This window comes from Gekko japonicus, unplaced genomic scaffold (genome assembly GCF_001447785.1).
Source record: "Gekko japonicus isolate JY-2015 unplaced genomic scaffold, Gekko_japonicus_V1.1 scaffold55, whole genome shotgun sequence".
Taxonomy (NCBI): domain Eukaryota; kingdom Metazoa; phylum Chordata; class Lepidosauria; order Squamata; family Gekkonidae; genus Gekko; species Gekko japonicus.
In genome coordinates, this window is record NW_015160837.1 from 501,182 (window position 1) to 519,291 (window position 18,110).

The 18,110-nt window shown below is 41.3% G+C and overlaps 1 protein-coding gene across 2 annotated transcripts in view; it reads left to right on the plus strand.

The window, feature by feature from the left end:
• The first annotated feature begins 30 nt into the window (after positions 1-30).
• RFC1 (replication factor C subunit 1) overlaps positions 31-18,110 on the plus strand; it is a 52,696-nt gene continuing 34,616 nt past the window's right edge. For both annotated transcript variants that reach the window (XM_015418206.1, XM_015418214.1), the window contains exons 1-4: positions 31-102; positions 8,629-8,748; positions 10,950-11,025; positions 12,570-12,677. In XM_015418206.1, the coding sequence (XP_015273692.1) occupies positions 100-102; positions 8,629-8,748; positions 10,950-11,025; positions 12,570-12,677 (307 nt within the window). In that variant the 5' untranslated portion in view covers positions 31-99. The remainder of the gene's footprint in view (positions 103-8,628; positions 8,749-10,949; positions 11,026-12,569; positions 12,678-18,110) is intronic.

Sequence of the window (18,110 nt, forward strand, 5' to 3'; positions counted from 1 at the left end):
GGACGGGGGGGGGGGTTAAAAGGGAGGGAACCCCGGTCGCTTGACCCGCCGCCAACGGCATAAACCGACATTCCGAGAAACATTCCGGCCTTGGCGAGCATGGTGAGCGCGTGCGCGTCAGGGGGAGGGAAGTACAGTCTCCCCCCCCTTGGGGGGGGTCTCCTTGGGAAGGGGGCGGGGGGGGGGGGGGGGGGGGGGGGGGGGGGGGGGGGAGCCAGAGGAGGGGGAAGAAGCTCGGTGTCCCCGGTTCTGGCCGCCCCAGCCTCGATAAGGGCGTGAAACCCGACGGGGTGTCATGGTGGCGGCCCGTGGTGGTCGATAGAACTGCATCGTGGTTGCCTGCGAGTTGGGGGGTAGGGGGGTCCCGAGGGGGCGATTGTATCTGTAGAGATGACTTCTTCCCCTCGCCTCCGCCACTCGCATTGAGGCCCCGCTTCGCCTCCAGATGAAAACCCCTGGATTTGCATTAGAGTCCAGTGCAGTGTTCCCTCTAAGCTGAGTTAGTGTGAGCTAGCTCACAGTTTTTTAGCCTCCAGCTCACACATTTTTGTCTTTGCTCAGGAAGGATGGCTCCAGAGCAAACTAATTTATGCAGAAGCCAAATCGCTCGCTCACAACTTTAATGCCAGTGGCTCACAAAGTAGAATTTTTGCTCACAAGACTCCACAGCTTAGAGGGAACGTTGGTCCAGTGGCACCTTTAAGACCAACAAAGTTGTATTCATTTTATTCAATATATTTGTATTGTTTTGCTCCCCCCCTCCTCTTCCCTTCCGCCGTCCCATTCTTCCACTGGACTTTCTCATCCCTTTATCACACCTGGATTCTTCTCATCGTTGATACAATTAGACTCAGGTCTTAACTGTTTGATTGGCTCAAGCGTTGCAAAGCTCAAAGCAGGTAGTGTTGCGGACATTGTTCTGGAAACTATGTTTTGGTGGTGGCAGGAGGCAGAAATTTTGGCCTGTGACTGACTGGCTAGTTTCCGAGTGGTTGCCACTGTGTTTCACAACACCAGGCATTATACAGTAAGAAACCCCGGTTTGCTAGCCTGTGTTCATTTGACAGGAGCTGCCGCCAGTTGGTGATTTGTGTTGAGTGTGATCACACATTTTTATTTATTTATTGCTTTCGATTTATATCCCGCCTTGCCAAGGCAAACTGGCTCTAGGCGGCGTACAACAAGTTAAAATACGATAAAACAATAAAATACAATAAAATTCACATAAATGACAATTTCCATAAAGTGCTAGTAAATACGGATGGTGGTTTCTATAAAATGGTCCAGTGAACCATGCATTGTACCTTTTAGGTGTATACTTAAAGCATCTTTGGTGTGCACCTAAAAGCACAGTGTGAAATGGGCTTAAAGTTCAAACTTCCATTATTTCTCTGTATGATGTGCCCAACATGCCTACCTGTGGGTATATCTGCATGCCAGAGGTCATGTATATTTGTCATGTGTATTTGGATGCTGGATGTAACCTGGGCTGCTGATAGATGCAGCCACATCTTCCTGATGGTGATTTCTGTGATCATGGCAGCTGAGGCTTCAACAGAGCAATCGCTTGAATTGCTTACAAGTAGCTGTGGCTCTGTCTGTTGAGTTTGCACAGATCACGTGCTGACTGTTCTGTGGGGATTGTCAGGGCATGGTCACATGGAGAAGATATTTGGACTCTTTGGCATAGGAACAGTTATCTGTAGACATTGCATGCATGTTGCACGTGTAAAATGAAGTTGGAGAGAATGTTATAAGCCACTTGAGGTCCACACAGGGGAGAGAAGTAGGGTACAAAAAGTAAGTAAATACCATCATGAGTGACCCATTTGATTTTTCCACATGAAAATGTTGTAGGAAGATGTCGTGTATACATGGCATCAAAGACCTATCTAAAAGCAGTCAGACTTGAAATAATAGTAAAAACACACCTGTATGGCCAGTAAATTGTTTGGGAGCGCCTGATGCCGCAGCAGTTTAAGCTTGGAAAGCATGGCCTTGGTAGAAACTGGATAGAAATCAATTTAGAAGTTGTATGTAACAGTAAAATAAATATTTTAAAAATAGTCGTGGATATGTAATGATCTGTTCCCTGTATACAAGTAATGTCTGTACAGAAAATTTTGTCCTCATGTACAGTGAATGTTATGACTGTTCTGCCGGAGTTTATTAACTTTTACATTTTGCTTAAAAGCATGAAAAAGATAGCTCTTTCTTTATGATTTCTGTTTTGAAAACAAAGAAGTATTGTGTCTGGTTTGCTGCCTGCCTAATGGTGCAATCCTAAACAGAGTTTCACCATTTTGATCCTGTTGATTTCAGTAGACTTGGAAGGATGGAATTCTGTTTAGGATAGCATTGTGAAACACATTGGCTTCGGTGGGATATAATCGGATAACTGAGTATAGGGTTGAAGCATAGACAGGTTCAACGAGGGAAAATGCAAAGTAATCCACATTGGAGCAAAAAATCCCAACTATAAATACATGTTGATGGGGGTCTGAACTGGCAGTAACTGACCAGGAGAGAGATCTTGGAGTCATGATAGATGATAGATAACTTACTGAAAATGTCGACTGCAATAAAAAAGGCAAATACTACACTGGGGATTATTAGGAAGGGAATTGAAAACGAATCAGCCAGTATCATAATGATCCTTTATAAATCTGTGGTGCAATCTTATTTGGAATACTGTGTACAATTCTGGTCACCGAACCTCGAAAAAAATATAGCATTGGAAGAGGTTTAAAAAAGGGCAACTAAATTGAGTAAGGGGATGGAACACTTTCCCTATGAAGAAAGGTTAAAGAGGTTAGGGCTCTTTAGCTTGGAGAAACGACGACTGAGGGATGACATGATAGAGGTTTAGGAAATTATGCGTGGGATAGAGAAGGTAGAGAAAGAAGTACTTTTCTCGCTTTCTCACAATGTAAGAACTTGTGGACACTCAATGAAATTGATGAGCACTAGGTTTAGAGCAGATAAAATGAATTACTTCATCACCCAAAGAATCATTAACATGTGGAATTAACTGCTGCAGGAAGTGGTGGCAGATACAAGCATAGACAGCTTCAAGAGGGGATTGGGTAAACATATGGAGCAGAGGTCCATCAGTGGCTGTTACCCAGAAGGTATAGATAGAGTACTATGTCTGGGGCAGTGATGCTCTGTATTCTTGGTGCTTGGAGGGGCCACAGTGGGAGGGCTTCTGGAGTTCTGGCCCTACTGGTGGACCTCCTGATGACACCTGGGTTTTGCCCGCTGTGTGACACAGAGTGTTGGATTGGATGGGCCATTGGCTTGATCCAACATGGCTTCTCTTATGTTCTTATAGCCGTCTATATTTGAAATTGTTCCTGCACACACACAATGTTATTAAAGAAGGTATGGATTATTGTGGTTTTTACTTGAAGTCTTGCAAATGTATGAGTAGGATCTCTAAATGCCATTCAAAAAGATGGTTTGTGAATTACTGATCTTCCGTGAGCTCAGTGAGTTGCAACAGAACTAGCTGCTAGCTGTAGCTCTTAAACATTCTTTAAACAACTGTTGCAGTTAAAGAAAATTCACATAAAATCGTAATCATTCAGCGGACACACCTGCACTGTTTAGCATGGGGAAAGTTAACAGATTACTTCTAGTAATGGTGCTGTTGGAAATCTTATATATTCATAAACAAATGGTAGGGTATGAGTCGCCCGAACACAATTTTAGAGAGTTTTACAAAGTATATCATCTCGTTCAGTCAGGAAGTATGCTGAAAAATGGCACAGCACAAGCTCTGCCGGGGTTTATTTTGTGAGCTGCATTAGGAGTTTTCCTAATGGGATGAAGCAGTGATGGCTGGGAGATTTTATGAATGTGAGTGTTTGTGGAGATCATATTTCTATGTGTTCTATGTGTCCATCGCTGCGTGTTGCTGCTGTCAAATGCCCTTCCTGTACATTCTGTGCTGTTTTTGCTGTGTGTTGTAGGCTTAAAAAACGGTACTAATAAGACTAATAAGAGGAGATGGAAGCATGCCAAGATTGCTTTGGTTTTGGTGTGTGTACATATAAACAGGTGAATAGTTTGTGTCGCAGCTCCGGGAAGAGTACAAATGTACAAAACTGAGCCAGAGAACAGAGGTGGTAGATAAATCAAGCCTGTCCTTTCAGAAAGTCTGCCGTCCCGTCCTGTGTATGATGGGAAAAAATGCCACATTTCCTCTTCCTAGAGGAACAATTTGGTCATTAGACATCATTCTGTCTAATGCAGCTTTGGACTTTGTTGTGGCTAGCTCCCCTGAAAACAGGAGAGGGACGGAAAGATCAGGACACTTGTCACTGAGCGAGAGCTGGAACTGGGAGAACTAGGTTAATTTCTCACTTGTACATTTTGTTTAAGCTACTTTGCCTTCGAGTACTTGGAAGGTGGGGAGTCAATGTTAAAGATAAAGAAGATAAAGATTTCTACTGAGCAAATAACGTTATCTGCATGATCTGTATCTCTTAGTTTTGAAATAGGCTAAAAGAATTTATGTGGATCATTCAGGATGATGTTTTTAATAAAGGGACAATGTTTATTTACATTTTATATGCCTCGCCTTTCTCCCCAGTGGAGACCCAAAGCAGCTTCTGTTGTTCTCCTCTCCTCCGTTTTATTCTCACAACCATCCCGTGAGGTGGGCTAGGCCGAGTGTATGTGTCTGGTCCAAGGTCAGCTGCCAAGCTTCCATGGCAGAGTGGGCCTCCCAGATTCTAGCCTGGCTCTCTAACCAGTATGCAGCACTGGCTCAAGAGCAAGGCAGGTATTGTGAGATAGCCCTGCAAGTATTCTGGAATGTTGTGTAACTACTCAGCTATTTCACCTACCGGTGGCTGAGTCGATCCTTCAGAGGGCCTTACTTCTAAAGAACTCTATGGCTTTTTCCAGAGAAAGGAAAAGAAAAAAAGATTGTTGGCTGGGTAATTCCGAGTCCAGAGGCCACACCCCTTTTGTCTTATAAAACCCACTCTGGTTGCTTTCTTTTGCTGCCCTTAAAATGGCAGCTGTCCTCGGGAACAGAGATTGTGAGCAGGTATGAAAAGAATTAGATTATTGTTTTCCAAAAATAAGTGTTTAGAAAAAAAGAAAAGTAGTATCTTTACCAAGTTTGAGTTAGGCTTTTTTCTTTCCAGGTTCTGTAACATTACTGCTTGAAATCATTCAAACATTGTTACGGGTAGAGCTGGAAGAATCCTGGTGCTCGGTAGCGCAAGTCCTGAAAATATTTGATGTGGAAACTGTTTTTGAGCGTTAGTTATTGGGTGCTGACCTGCTACGTGTTTTGTTCTGTGGATTAAGAACTGGAAATGCTTTTCCAGGCCTGGCTACTTTAACATGAGTATGAGTACTGTTTGTTTGTATTGTATAACTTCTTGTCTCTTGCTGATCACCATGATGTTTTGTAATTATCTGACTTATGCTCAGTAGAAGTCCATGTCAATGGAAAAGACCATTTGTAAGTATATGTCTCCAGCTGTTGACATTAAACAGCTTGAAACCTTTTTTTTTGGGGGGGGGGTGGTAATCAATCCTTATAGCTTTATCTTTAAGTACTGCTTGGTCTGCAGTGATTCAGAGTCAGTATTTATTGTCAGGCCGCAAAAAGTTTGACCTGCTAATTCTTACTTATGGAGGGATAGTAATAGAGGCCAACTGAAAGCTTGCAGCCTCAGATCAAAGATCTTTGGAGTTCTGTAGTGTTTCTAACTCTAGATTAGGAATTTCAGCATTTAGTTGGCATTTACTTAGTTTTGCTGATGAAAGCCGAAACTAACTTGAGAGCATTTTAGTTTCAGCTTCAGAAACCCTTTTCATGCTTGGCTGCTTCATTTTTGTCTATGAAATGCTTCAGGGCCTTCCTCTTTCTGTTGATACTTTCCCCTAACTGTGGTTGATAGAAGGTGTTTCTGGTTGCCTTTTCGACTGATTAGTTAAGTTTTTTAAAAGATTTTTTTTGGGGGGGAATCCCAGATCTGATCAGTTTAATTTGTAATCACCAATAAATTTGCTTCTGCTTTTTTTTTTTTTTTTTGGTGGGGGGCTCTTGATAAAAGTACGGTTCACCCATCCTGCCGCCAAAATGGTTTGCATTTAGAACCTCAAAAGTCTTTCTCTAATCACTTCAGTTAGCATTCGTGGTTTAATACCAGCCTGGCTTTGAAAAGATAGGACAAGGATAGAGGCTTGAATTCTTTGTTTGTGAAGCTGGTGCAGATTAGGGCTAGTATTCTGTGCACATTTAGGAGATCTTTTGAACTCTTGAGTAAACGTGCCTTGAATCAGGTTGTATTACTAGCATTCAGAGGTTTACTGCCTCTGAATGCGAAGGTCCCTCTTCTCTGGTCTCTTGGACAAGCTGGAGAAAACCTTGTCAATTGCACAATTGCTAGGAGAACTTTTCCTGACCACCTCTTTGTTACCATTCCAGCTGCTGCTCTAAGGAGAGGAAGGAGACTTTCATATCATGCACCTCTGGCGTTGGGGTGCTTTAGCAAGAAAGTGGAAGAGCATACTTGATTTTGTTGGATTGCATAGAGTCATATTTAAGAACATAAGAAGAGCCCTGCTGGTTCAGATCCATAGTCCATCTAGTCCAGCATCCTCTCTCACACAGTGGCCAACCAGTTCGTCTGGAGGGCCAACAGCAGGGCATAGAGCCTGAGGCCTTCCCCTGATGTTGCCTGGCTCTTGGATCCAGAGGTTTAGTTCCTCTCAGCCACCATGGCTAGTAGTCATTGATAGACTTATCCTCCATTAATCTATCTAATCCCCTTTTAAAGCTGTTTATTCCTGTGGCCATCACTACATCCTCTGGCAGTGAATGCCACGTTTTAATCACTCTCTGTGTAAAGAAGTATTTCCTTGTGTCTATCCTGAACCTACTGCCCATCAGCTTCATTGGACACCCTCGAGTTCTGGTATTTTGGGAGAGGGAGAAAAAAATATATGTCTCCACCCCATGCATAATTTTATAAAATTCTATCATGTTTCCCCTTAGTCATCTCTTTTCTAAACTTCAAAGTCCCAGACTCTTCAGCCTTTCCTCATATAGGGAAGGTGCTCCAACCCCCTAATCATCTTGGTTGCCCTCCTCTGTTCTTTTCCCAGCTCTGCAGTGTCCTTTTTGAGATGCAGTGACCAGAACTGTACACAGTATTCCAAATGAGTCCGCACCATAGATCTATAACAGGGGCATTACAATATCAGCCGTTTTATTCTCAATTCCTTTCCTAATAATCCTTACCATAGAGTTAGCCTTTTTCACTGTTGCAGCACACTGGGCTGACTTTTTCATTGAGCTATCCACTATCACCCCAAGATCTTTTTTTTTCCCCTTTCAGTCTCAGCAAGATCAGACCTCATTAGCCTATCCAAGTAATAGGTTTAGAATTGGGGAATATAGAAACATAGAATTGGAAGGGGGCCGTACAGGCCTCCTAGTCCAACCCCCTGCTCAATGTAGGATCAGCCTAAAGCAGTGGTGGCGAACCTATGGCAGGGGTGCCAGAGGTGGCACTCAGAGCCCTCTCTGTGGGCACGCGTGCCATCGCCCCAGCCAGGCCCAGACCATAATTAAAGTGTCGAATTCTCTGCCAAATAATTTTAAGTAAATGAAAGCATTTGGGATTGCTTTCCTTACTTTGTTTGGATCAACTTAAGTTAATGTATGAGTTGTTTTTTCTAAAGTAAAACCTCAGTATTCAGGTTAAATGGCCATGTTGGCACTTTGTGATAGATAAGTGGGTTTTGGGTCGCAGTTTGGGCACTCGGTCTCTAAAAGGTTCACATCACTGGCCTAAAGAGAACACTTGAGAAGTGTTCATCCAGCTGCTGCTTGAAAAGTACCAGTGAGGGGGAGCTCGCCATTTCCACTGCTGGATAGTACTCCTACTGTAAAAATTTTCCCCCTCATATCCAGCTGGTACTTTTCCGTCAGTAATTTAAGCACATTATTGTGGGTCCAAGAGGAACAGCTCTCTGCCCTCCTCTAAGTGACAGCCTTTCAGATACTTCAAGAGAACAATCATGTCCCCCCTCAAATGCGTCTTCACCAGATGGAACATTCCCAAGACCCTCAGCCTTTCCTTGTAGGTCTCCAGGCCCCTGATCATTTTCATCGTCCTCCTCTGCATTCGCTCCATTCTGTCCACATCCTTTTTGAAGTGAGGCCTCCAGAACTGCACATGTGTTCTGGTGATTTCTCTGATATGTACTTCTGTGCAATATGCTTAGAGTTGGAAAGATTCTTGGTTATGAATTTCCTAAGGCTTCATACCATGATATTGCAGTAAGTGCATTCAGGATTTCAGCCTAGTGTACAAATATACTGATCACCTGTGATACTGTGTTCTTTTTGTTGTTGTTGTTTAATTCAGAAAGCAGCCTTTAAAATTATGAAGTCCAAAGACCAATGAATCATTTACATTTTGAAAGACTTAGAGTGTATCCAATGTAGGTATATACTTTTAAAAATAATCATAATTAGTATTAGGTTTTTGCTTTTATAATCCTAGAGAGAGCTATCTAAGCTGTATCCTAAAATGCGTAATCACCGATCAGTGAATTCTGGGTTGCTTTTAAAACTCTTTTCATTTTCCTCAGGATATTCGGAAGTTCTTTGGAGTTCTGAATGTCGGAAAGAAACATGAAAATGAGACTGCCCAAAAGCCTGAGAAACTCAAAGATAAGGAAGGCGAAAAGTTGAAATCGAAGGAAGTCAAGGTGGGCTTAACCTCTCTGTTGACATATTTAAATCTGTTTTGCTAATGCATGTATTTGTAATTTCTCAGTGGCTTTAAGAGTTGCCTTACTGGTTTAAAAAAAGAGAAGGATTCAAAGAATGGCTGAACTAATTCTGTGTACTCATTTGGACTCTGGAGTTGTATTATATATCCTGCCTGAAGCATAGATGGAAACTGTGTATGAGCTACAATTACCACAGAATTATGCTGAATCATATACTGTAACATTTATGTGAAAATATTACAATAAGAATAACAATAAATTCATTGGAAATATAACTCCGGCTACAAACATTGTCTACTTATATAATGCACATTGTATCTACTATCATACAAAACAATGGGCATTCACAAAGGATACTATCGCCTTGCTGTGATGCTTCTACAATCAAAATTCCACAAACATTCAGGAAGCAGAACAAAATTGATAATAAGTCCTCTCATAGAACAGGTCTCAACCATGCGGTTCTTTTTTCATAAAGAAGCAGGTTCCTCCAATGCTTGTAGTTCTTCACAAAAAGGTAGGTTTCACCAGTGCTTCACGCATTTGCTAGCTATAAACTTTCTGCGTATTGCTGATGCTTCATCAGAAGAAGAACCTATAAGTCATTGTATAAATTCTTGCAAAGCCTCATGACGTTTCTACAGCCCTTCAACAAAGTCAAATAAACTTCTGGTTGAACAGCCAGCTAGCAGACACGTGAAGCACTGGTGGAACCTGCTTTTTTGTGAAGAACTACAAGCATTGGTGGAGCCTGCTTCTTTATGAAAAAAGAAGAACCACGTGGTTGAGACCTGTTCTGTGAGAGGACTTATTACCAGTTTTGTTCTGCTTCCTGAACGTTTGTGGAATTTTGATTGTAGAAGCATCACAGCAGGCGTACCCTTTGTGAACACCCGTATAGTAGTTACAGTGTGTATTATATAGGTAGACAATATTTGTAGCCAGAGTTATATTTCCACTGAATTTATTGTTATTCTTATTGCAATATTTTCACATAAACGTTACAGTATATGACTCAGCATAATTTTGTGGTAATTGTAGTTCATACACAGTTTTTGTTGGTTGGTGGATTCTTTACTGTGCATCTCCTGGTTGTTTCTAAAGCATAGATGGAGGCAGCCAGTTTTTGTCCTCCCCTCGATTTGTCTTTCCCTTTTCTCAATCCAACCGAAGGAGCAAACTGACATACGTGAGGTTGTCTTTTACTAAATCAGACTAATGCTCCACCTTGCTCAGCATTGTGTGCTTAGATCAGTAGTAAAGCTTGGGCAAGGACTCCTCCCTAATACACATGGAGATGCTGCTATTGAACCTAGTTGCTTTTTCACCTAGTTGCTCTACCACTGAGCTACGAGTCGCAAACTACTAACAGATTCCTTGGAGTGCTTGGCTCCCTTGCTAGGAAGGGAGATACATAAGGTTTACCTGCATAGAAGCCTTTTGTTGATTGCTGTGAGTGTAAATAGCTGCAAGGCTGCTAAAAAGGCTGCATGTACTTAACCGTATTCAGTTAGGAGATTTTTAAGCCACTTTGAAGGCAGCTCATGGAGGTTTTTTGCAAAGTATAATAAAACCCTCCATAAAATAGTGGTATAAACAACATTATGCAGCCTCTTTAGGGTTGGCTGAGAACCTGGATCTAATTCTAACCACAGATTATTTTGGGTTGAGCTATTAAAATGGGAAGCTAGCCAGTTCTTACTTGTACGCTGTGTGAAGTCTGCTTCTGGTGCAGATACGTCTTGTCCCATCTGGTGGATAGTGGCCCAGTCATGAAACATGGATAGTTTAGACTATTTTGTATACAGTGTTTAGTCTACAGGGGTTATACACAGTGTTCAAATCAGCTAAAGATCATGATTAGGTTTTAGAAAAGCCTCTTTGAGGAAGGGCCACCAAGATGCCAAGGGTCAGATTATAACAATGGAGAAATGCTCATCTACAGGTGAAAAGTGGGTCCCTTTCATAATTGTCTTCTGCAATTTGGGATCCCATAGTTATCACTGAGTACATTTTAAGAAGTAACTGTCATGTAACTTCATTGAGGATGTTGATAATATGTGACAATGTGATAAAAGTTGATCCCATAAGAGAATTCTATTTGACTGAGCATTATGTAGATATGGTCGGATATTAGAGGGATTTCTAATGAATAACCAGTGAACTGTTGCAACTAGGTGAAGAATTCATCTCCCGAAGAGGATTCCAAACAAAGGCAGGTTACCAAAAAGAAGAGGATAATCTATGATTCAGGTAACATTTATGATTGCTTTGTCTGTGGCTATTTAGTATCTTTGAGATAATTTACTTTCTAGATTTTAGTTTAATTTTGATCCTGTAGAATAGGCTTAATTCTGGTGGATTTCTTTGAAATGAAATAATTCTTACCTCTAGATTATGCAAAATGAGTATATTGAATATACCTGATAGCATGGGTTTTGTTAGCATAGGCTGGTACTTCTGCTGTTCTTATCTGCAGATATGACGCTGCCTTATCACAAGTCAGACTGGTTTCTTAACCCAGCCCTAGTCTATCTCTTCTGGCTGGAAATAACTGACTTAAGTCTTGGCCAGAGGCTTGCTTTAGCCCAGTCATCCTTTCAGCCTGAGATGGTAAGGTCTGAACCTGGGATTTACTTTATACAAAAGGAGGCAGATTACTATATGAGCTACAGGCCCATCCGGTATTCTTATTTCTCGACTATCAAAACTATTAAGATTGGAAAGCTCAAAGTGAAGCTTTATTTTCCATAGACCAATATATGTGAAAACTTTTTGAGGGAGAATTTTAAATAGAAGCTGTGGGTATCCCATCCAGCAAAATGATGTATGGATGCAGAGATTCTTACGCAGAGTTTTGGTGACACTGCTGGCACTTTCTAAAAGCACCGGAGCTCACCCCAAAACAGCTTGGTAAATATTTGTAACTACTTTCTTGTGAAAGGTGCATCTTCATAAGTGGTCAGTTTGAATTTTACTTTTCATCATTTGCCTGTCATGTTCTGTGAACATAGAAACTCATGAAAGCAGCATTCAAATTACGAGCAAGAATAGAAATGGAAAGAATGGTCACGTCTGCCCAGCTCTTCTCTTGGTCTTAAACCATTCACATGAAGAATATGTGGGTGGCATTTTGCCTTTGATTATGGCCCTTGCTGTGTATTAAAATGTTTGTGTTCTGCTCTTTCGTCAGCGTTGGTCTATAAGTCATAAAACTCCGTCAGTTGCTTCCTTCAAGGTGACAGACTACTCCCAATTTTAATGAGGCATTTACTATGACTGAAGTGTCCAATCCCTTCATCCAGATGTTAGTGGATAGTATGATGTGCTAGTTAGTAGGGATGTGGGCAAGGGCTGAGTATATGGGTGGTAGGCAGCATCTCTTCACACACTCTGTCAGGATCCTCACTTTGGAATGGCTGTTGCTGAGTCAAGCACTTATGCTATGTAGGAGCTAAAAGAACATCTTGTATCCAGCCTGCTAGTTAAAGTGGGCACTAGCAGTTTTCATCTGAAGTGCTGAGCAAATAAATAGCAGTGGGCTATGAGGAATGTCAAATTAACCACCCCTGCAGGGATCCCAGAAGTATAGAGACCACATGCTTTGCTTTTTTGGGTGGAGCAACATATGTGAGTTTTCTGTTTAACAAAACTGTCTTTTACAGGTTCAGTTTAGCCTCCTAGCATGACATGGCTCATAGCTCTTAGCATGAATTAGGAGGAAGCCTTATTCAGGGTCATTTTTCTTCAAGTTTGTATTGATGTTAAATAATTATGCTGTTATGTTTTAAATGCAGATTCTGAAGAGGAGATGCAGTTGATGAAAAAATCAAAGAAGCATCCAGTTAGAAAACAGTCTGATAAGGTTCTAAAAAAGGACCTGATAGTTTATGTTTCTGAAACAGGTAATAGGTACTCCATACTAACTGCTTATATGTGGGTATTTTGCTATACTAGAGAAAGTTTTAGTACTTGCTTACCTTTAAGGTAGTACTATACAATGATTTTTTTTTAAGGAGTTTGGGTTATGGAATACAAAACTGGGTCTGGAAGCTATGGCTTATATCTGCTTCTGAGTATCAGATTGGCAGAACTATGGTACACAAAGATATTGTATACTGTAGTATATAAATAGTGTATAAAAGTAACAGCTGCTATTACTGATGTAACAGTCACCTTTAAATATACTACTGAACCTTGTAGTATGAATACTTTGCTTTGGAAATTTATTTTAGGGATGGGCACAAACCTGGACGATGCAATTTGGCTGAATGAACCGCGAACTGAACTGGGAGCCTCGTTGAACTGAACTGGTTTGTGTGGTTCATGGCACTGCAATTTAAACCAAACCGAGCCATTTAAACCAAACAGCTGAACAGCGGGGAGCTCCCAGCTGTTTCTCCTGAAAACCCTGCTTTGTGCTCTTCACCAGTCTTTCGATAGGGTTTTTAATCCAGTCAGAGATCCAAACCAAGCCAGCTGCTTGATAATATGACTTGATATTTAGGAACTGCTAGGCCACCTCTTTTTCCCTCCCCATCTTGTAAAACTTTAAATCTAACCCTTGGTTTCTTGCCATTCCATATAAATATATTTATCTGTCTTTCCCATCTTTCAACATCTTGTCATGTATTTCAATTGGGAGCATCTGGAATAAAAATTAATTTTTGGGAGAATGTTAATTTTTATTGCAGAAATGTTTCCAAGCCAGGAAAAATTTAATTGAGTCTATCTTTCCAAATCCTTTTGAATTTTCTTCCGAACTGCCTTTTAATTATCTTCACAAACTGTCACAAGCCACCACAAATTGCACCAAAATTCGTGGTAGTTTGTCCTGGTTCTTCAGTTCACGAACATCCATTCACAAACCTCAAACAGGCCAAAATTCCTGACAAACTTTAGTTCATCAGCTGGTTCGTGCCCATCCCTAACATTTTTCTCTCATGCCCTGCTTTTAAAAATAAAATGGATTTTTTTCTTGCACTTTTGATTTGTTTTTATGTACATGAGAACTGTGGGCTGGTGGTACAGCGTCTGGTATAATAGCTGTTCTGGTTTAATTATATGTAGGTGTGAGGCATGTGTGCCTTGGGAATGATCACTAAAAGGCCACTGGTATTAAAACATAAGATTATTGTGTAGGAAATAGGTTAGCAAGGTGAAGAATCCCACTCGATCAGATAAGACTGGTTTCTATTTTGAAACTGTGCAGAAAACTCTAGCAGAATATGTCACTGGACTGAAAGAGAAAATATCTGAGTAAACAAGTTGATAGAGTTCTTTGGTGGTTAAAGTACAAAGATAAGATCAGATTTAGATGTGAATGTTTTTCCCCTCACACGTACAGTGTATTGCTAAGTTCAATGGTGTTTTTTTGACTAGTGCAGGTTACAGTGCAGCCATGATGTCTTATATTATATTGTGTGTGCATAGTTATTGGTCCACAGTTGTTTTTTGGGTTTTTTTTTGCTAACGTGCCTATTCATGATTTGCCTGCCTTAGTCATTTGTGCATTAAAAGGTGGGTGGTGGCAGTGAATAGTTTGCTTGCCTGATTACCTAAAGGCAATTCTCATTTGTCACACACAGTCAGGTGAGTGGCTGTTTTACAAGCCTGTTATAACAAATTTTAAAACAACCCTGGTATGGTCTTATAGTGTTGTGTTACTTTCCCAGGTGTAATAGTCTATTAGCTTAATAGGTGTTTTACTTTAACTGCTGGATTTTAAAATTCCCCTGTATGAGAGGTAACAAGATACAAGCCCACAAGGAATTGCGGAGGATGGTGGGAAATAACTTGAAAATATTCTCCCCCCCCCGAAATAAGCTTCCCCTTCATATTTCTGTATGCTCTCAGTGCATATTTCTGTATGCTCTCAGTGACTAGTCTCACCCCTAGCTCTTTTCCCCCTTCCACTGACTCTCAACAGTCTGTGCTTCTTGGACATTTTTGATGGGGCGAGGTGTCTTTTGATCAATTCAGAAAACCTTGGGGGGGCAGTACTTGGATTTCCCTATAGAGATAGTCCAACTTTATCTGTGGGTGGTCTGGTTTGGTGCTTTTGTTATCCTCACTCCCCTGGCAGTCCCTGACTCCACACTGTATGGGGCCAGTAGCCAAGTGGTCTTATATAATGTATATAATGGCTATACTTTTAACAGTATATAATGGCTACATTTTCAACAGTAGCTTGGAACTGAAGGCACACAAGCCTCTGTTTATTGCCTGACTGGAGGCGTTTGTGTCCACCCCTCAGTTCCTCTTTTCTTTCCTCTCCCCCCCTCCTTCTCTGTGCCCTTGCCTGGCTGATTGTTTGCCCTACCTGCTAGTTTGTCCTCTCCCCATTGTCAACTGTTCCACTCCCCACAATTTATGTTCTCTTGGCATTATTGCTTTCCTCCTCTACTTATTACTATTCTGTAGTAATGCAGAATGCTACCTGAAGTATGTGGTCCCCCCCCCAGCAAGAACTGTGCATGCACAGATGTTGCTGTTCTGAGGATGTTAACCCACCCACTGAAAAAAAAACTTTTTGCATTTTTGTGCAAACCTAGGTATTCCCCTTGGCTTGCCATGGCCCCACAGTGAATTTTTTGGTATGCCCTCTGAGGCCAAGATTGGAATTAGATGGTGACGTATCAGAAAAGTGGACTGCAGAAAACAAGGAGGATGGAAACTTACAAACACAGACAGCCATCTGCTTCCATTCCTGTTGATGCCTGGGTTGAAGGGTTTTGATTCTCTAATATTCATCATATCCATTACATTCTCTGTAGTTTTTTTGTGAGCTAGTACACTTGGGGCTGTGCCTGAAGGGAGGGTAACAAGTGTTGTTCTTTATTACATAACTTTAGGTGGTGCAGTTGGTTTTCTCAGTGTTCACATGCCAGAAGACATTGGTCAAGGTTGAGCGTAAAGAACCTCAATTACAGATCAAGGTTATTCTTATCTAGCAACTGTAAGCACACAACAGGGCAAGGTTGACGGAAAGCAGTGATTACAGCTGATTGTGAATGCAAGGGTTAATGACTTTATCTGATGCCCACACTGATCACCCATGCCTGACTGGTTTGTCTGTGGGTTCTGATCAGTACCTTGGCAGCCAGTTCACACTACTTTTGGCTGTGTACCAACTGAAAGTCAAGGATAGTGTCTAGGTCTAGAAGAGATTAGTAGGGCAGAATTGCTGCCTGTACTGGCTGCTCTGCTCCACGGCCAACCAGGTCTAAATATCGCTTTTAGGAAACAAAACATGAAATGATAAAGCAATAAGGATTCATTTACTGGTTACATATTGCTGTACACATTTCAGTGTTTTCCAAGGCTTAGAAAACCCACAAAGGGATACCTGTGCAATCCGGGTTTGTCTGTTTCTATGGAATGTATGTTTTCCAGTGCTGCTGTTAATTGTCCATGCAACAAGACCCAACATCAGAGCATGTTAACAATTGTTCTTAATAAAAACTGCTAGCAGAGCTTGATCGATCATGAGCTTGTTGACGTCTAAATGATAACATCTATTACTGTGTGTGTGAAACAGTAAAAAAGGTACCAAGATTTACTAGAAGAGCCACAATATTTGCAGTCTAGAAGCCCTTTAAACAGCACAAGGTTCAGTGCAACATTCACCTAATATTCTTGAGGATTTCAACATATTTGCTAATGCTCGGCCAGCTCAGGATTAAATGGCTTCCATTACCAAACTTTGGTTTCTCCCAAATAAATGGATATCCCATGGATTTAATGTTTTACTCTAGAAATAGGTGATCCGTTAGTTTGGCAGTTGTAAGTCGGACCATAGTGATGATGAAAGCACTACTACCTCATGAAACAGAAGATCTGTGTTGAAGTCATGACTTTGAGGAATTTCACATTACCCTTTTTAACCAGTTTTGAAGCCGTTTTTGATCCGTCATGGAGTAAACTGGTATAGGGCTGCCATTTCACACATGGCTTTCCCCTTCCGGTAAAGAGCTAGATCTGAAGCAGTTTGCCATTTCAGACTGCACTGTTTTTTCCCCCCCGTTTTTCGCCCACGCGGGCGATCTCCACCTTTTTTTTTTTAACATTTGCTTTAGAGCGCTATAGCGCTAAAGCACTATAACAAAACACTCCAGGCATTCCAATGGGGTTGATATAATGCTGTTGCGTTATAGCGCTATAGCTATAGTGCTATAAAGCGAAGGTGTTGTTTTTTTTTTAAAAAGGTGGAGATAGCCCGCGCGGGCAAAAAACGGCAGCAAAAAGTGCATTGGAAACTGAAAAGTGCAGAGGAAACTGAAGACTACTTGGAAGTGGTTGACAGGTAAAACGCTTCAGCCCCGTTTCCTAAATGGGACAGAAGCGTTTGTGTCTGAAATTACAAGTATATTCTGGTAGGGAACTGGTTCTAAAACGGTTCTGTCTGAAATGACAGACCAGAAACCGTTTGGGAACCGTTCCTCTTCCAGATTATATCGTCTGTCTGAAATTCCTTAATGTCTTCCTCAGAATTTATGGAGTCAGTTGGTGGATTCTAGAAGTTTCTGTGAAGTATTCTTCTGATTTGGACAGTTGTTACATCGAGGACCGTGTTAACCAAAGGAATTAGTTGTCTCCCACAGCCATTTTTTCAACTAAACTACAGATTGCTCTGGTTTACAGCATGCCTTATTCAGTACGTAAGAAAATGATCAGAACCCAGTGTTGGGTTCATATTGGAGCAGACCGATTGTGGCATTACAGGTAGCAACAGTGGAAAATAAATCCATCTCTTCTGCTGCCATGGTACTGTTCCACATGGTGAAAAGCTCAGTTGGTGTGAGATTGATGGTTTCGCTTGCCATTCGGCTTTCAGGGGAAAATAATTACTTCAATATGGCTTCAGCTGGAGTCAGCCTGTCAGGGTTTTTTTTTATTTCCCTCTTCGATGCTTCACCAGCCTTATGCTTCATAGAGTTGCAGGACACTTTTTAAACCCTGCGTCAATCTCACGAAATATGATTCAGGGTAGAAAAAGTTTACATTTTGAAGCAGTGATAATCTGTCCTAAACTGCTGTAACCCATCTGTGGGCTCAATCCTAAATAGAGATCTTCTGGCCATTTGCTTCTGAAGTGATTTTATTAAGGAGCACAGTATACAAATAGGGGCTAAACTGGCTTAGAGGCTTTAAGGGGACAGTTTTAATGGTTTCTTTCCTGTTTTGCTTATTCCTCTTCATGTTTTTCTCTTTGCAGTCCTCTGGCTGTGTGGGTATCAAATTCTACAGGGTACGGGGCTAGAGTTCATGTGAAAAGTTGCATTGTCTTTTAGCACAGGGAGTGCTGTACAGGTCATTAGGCTTATCATTTTAATCTT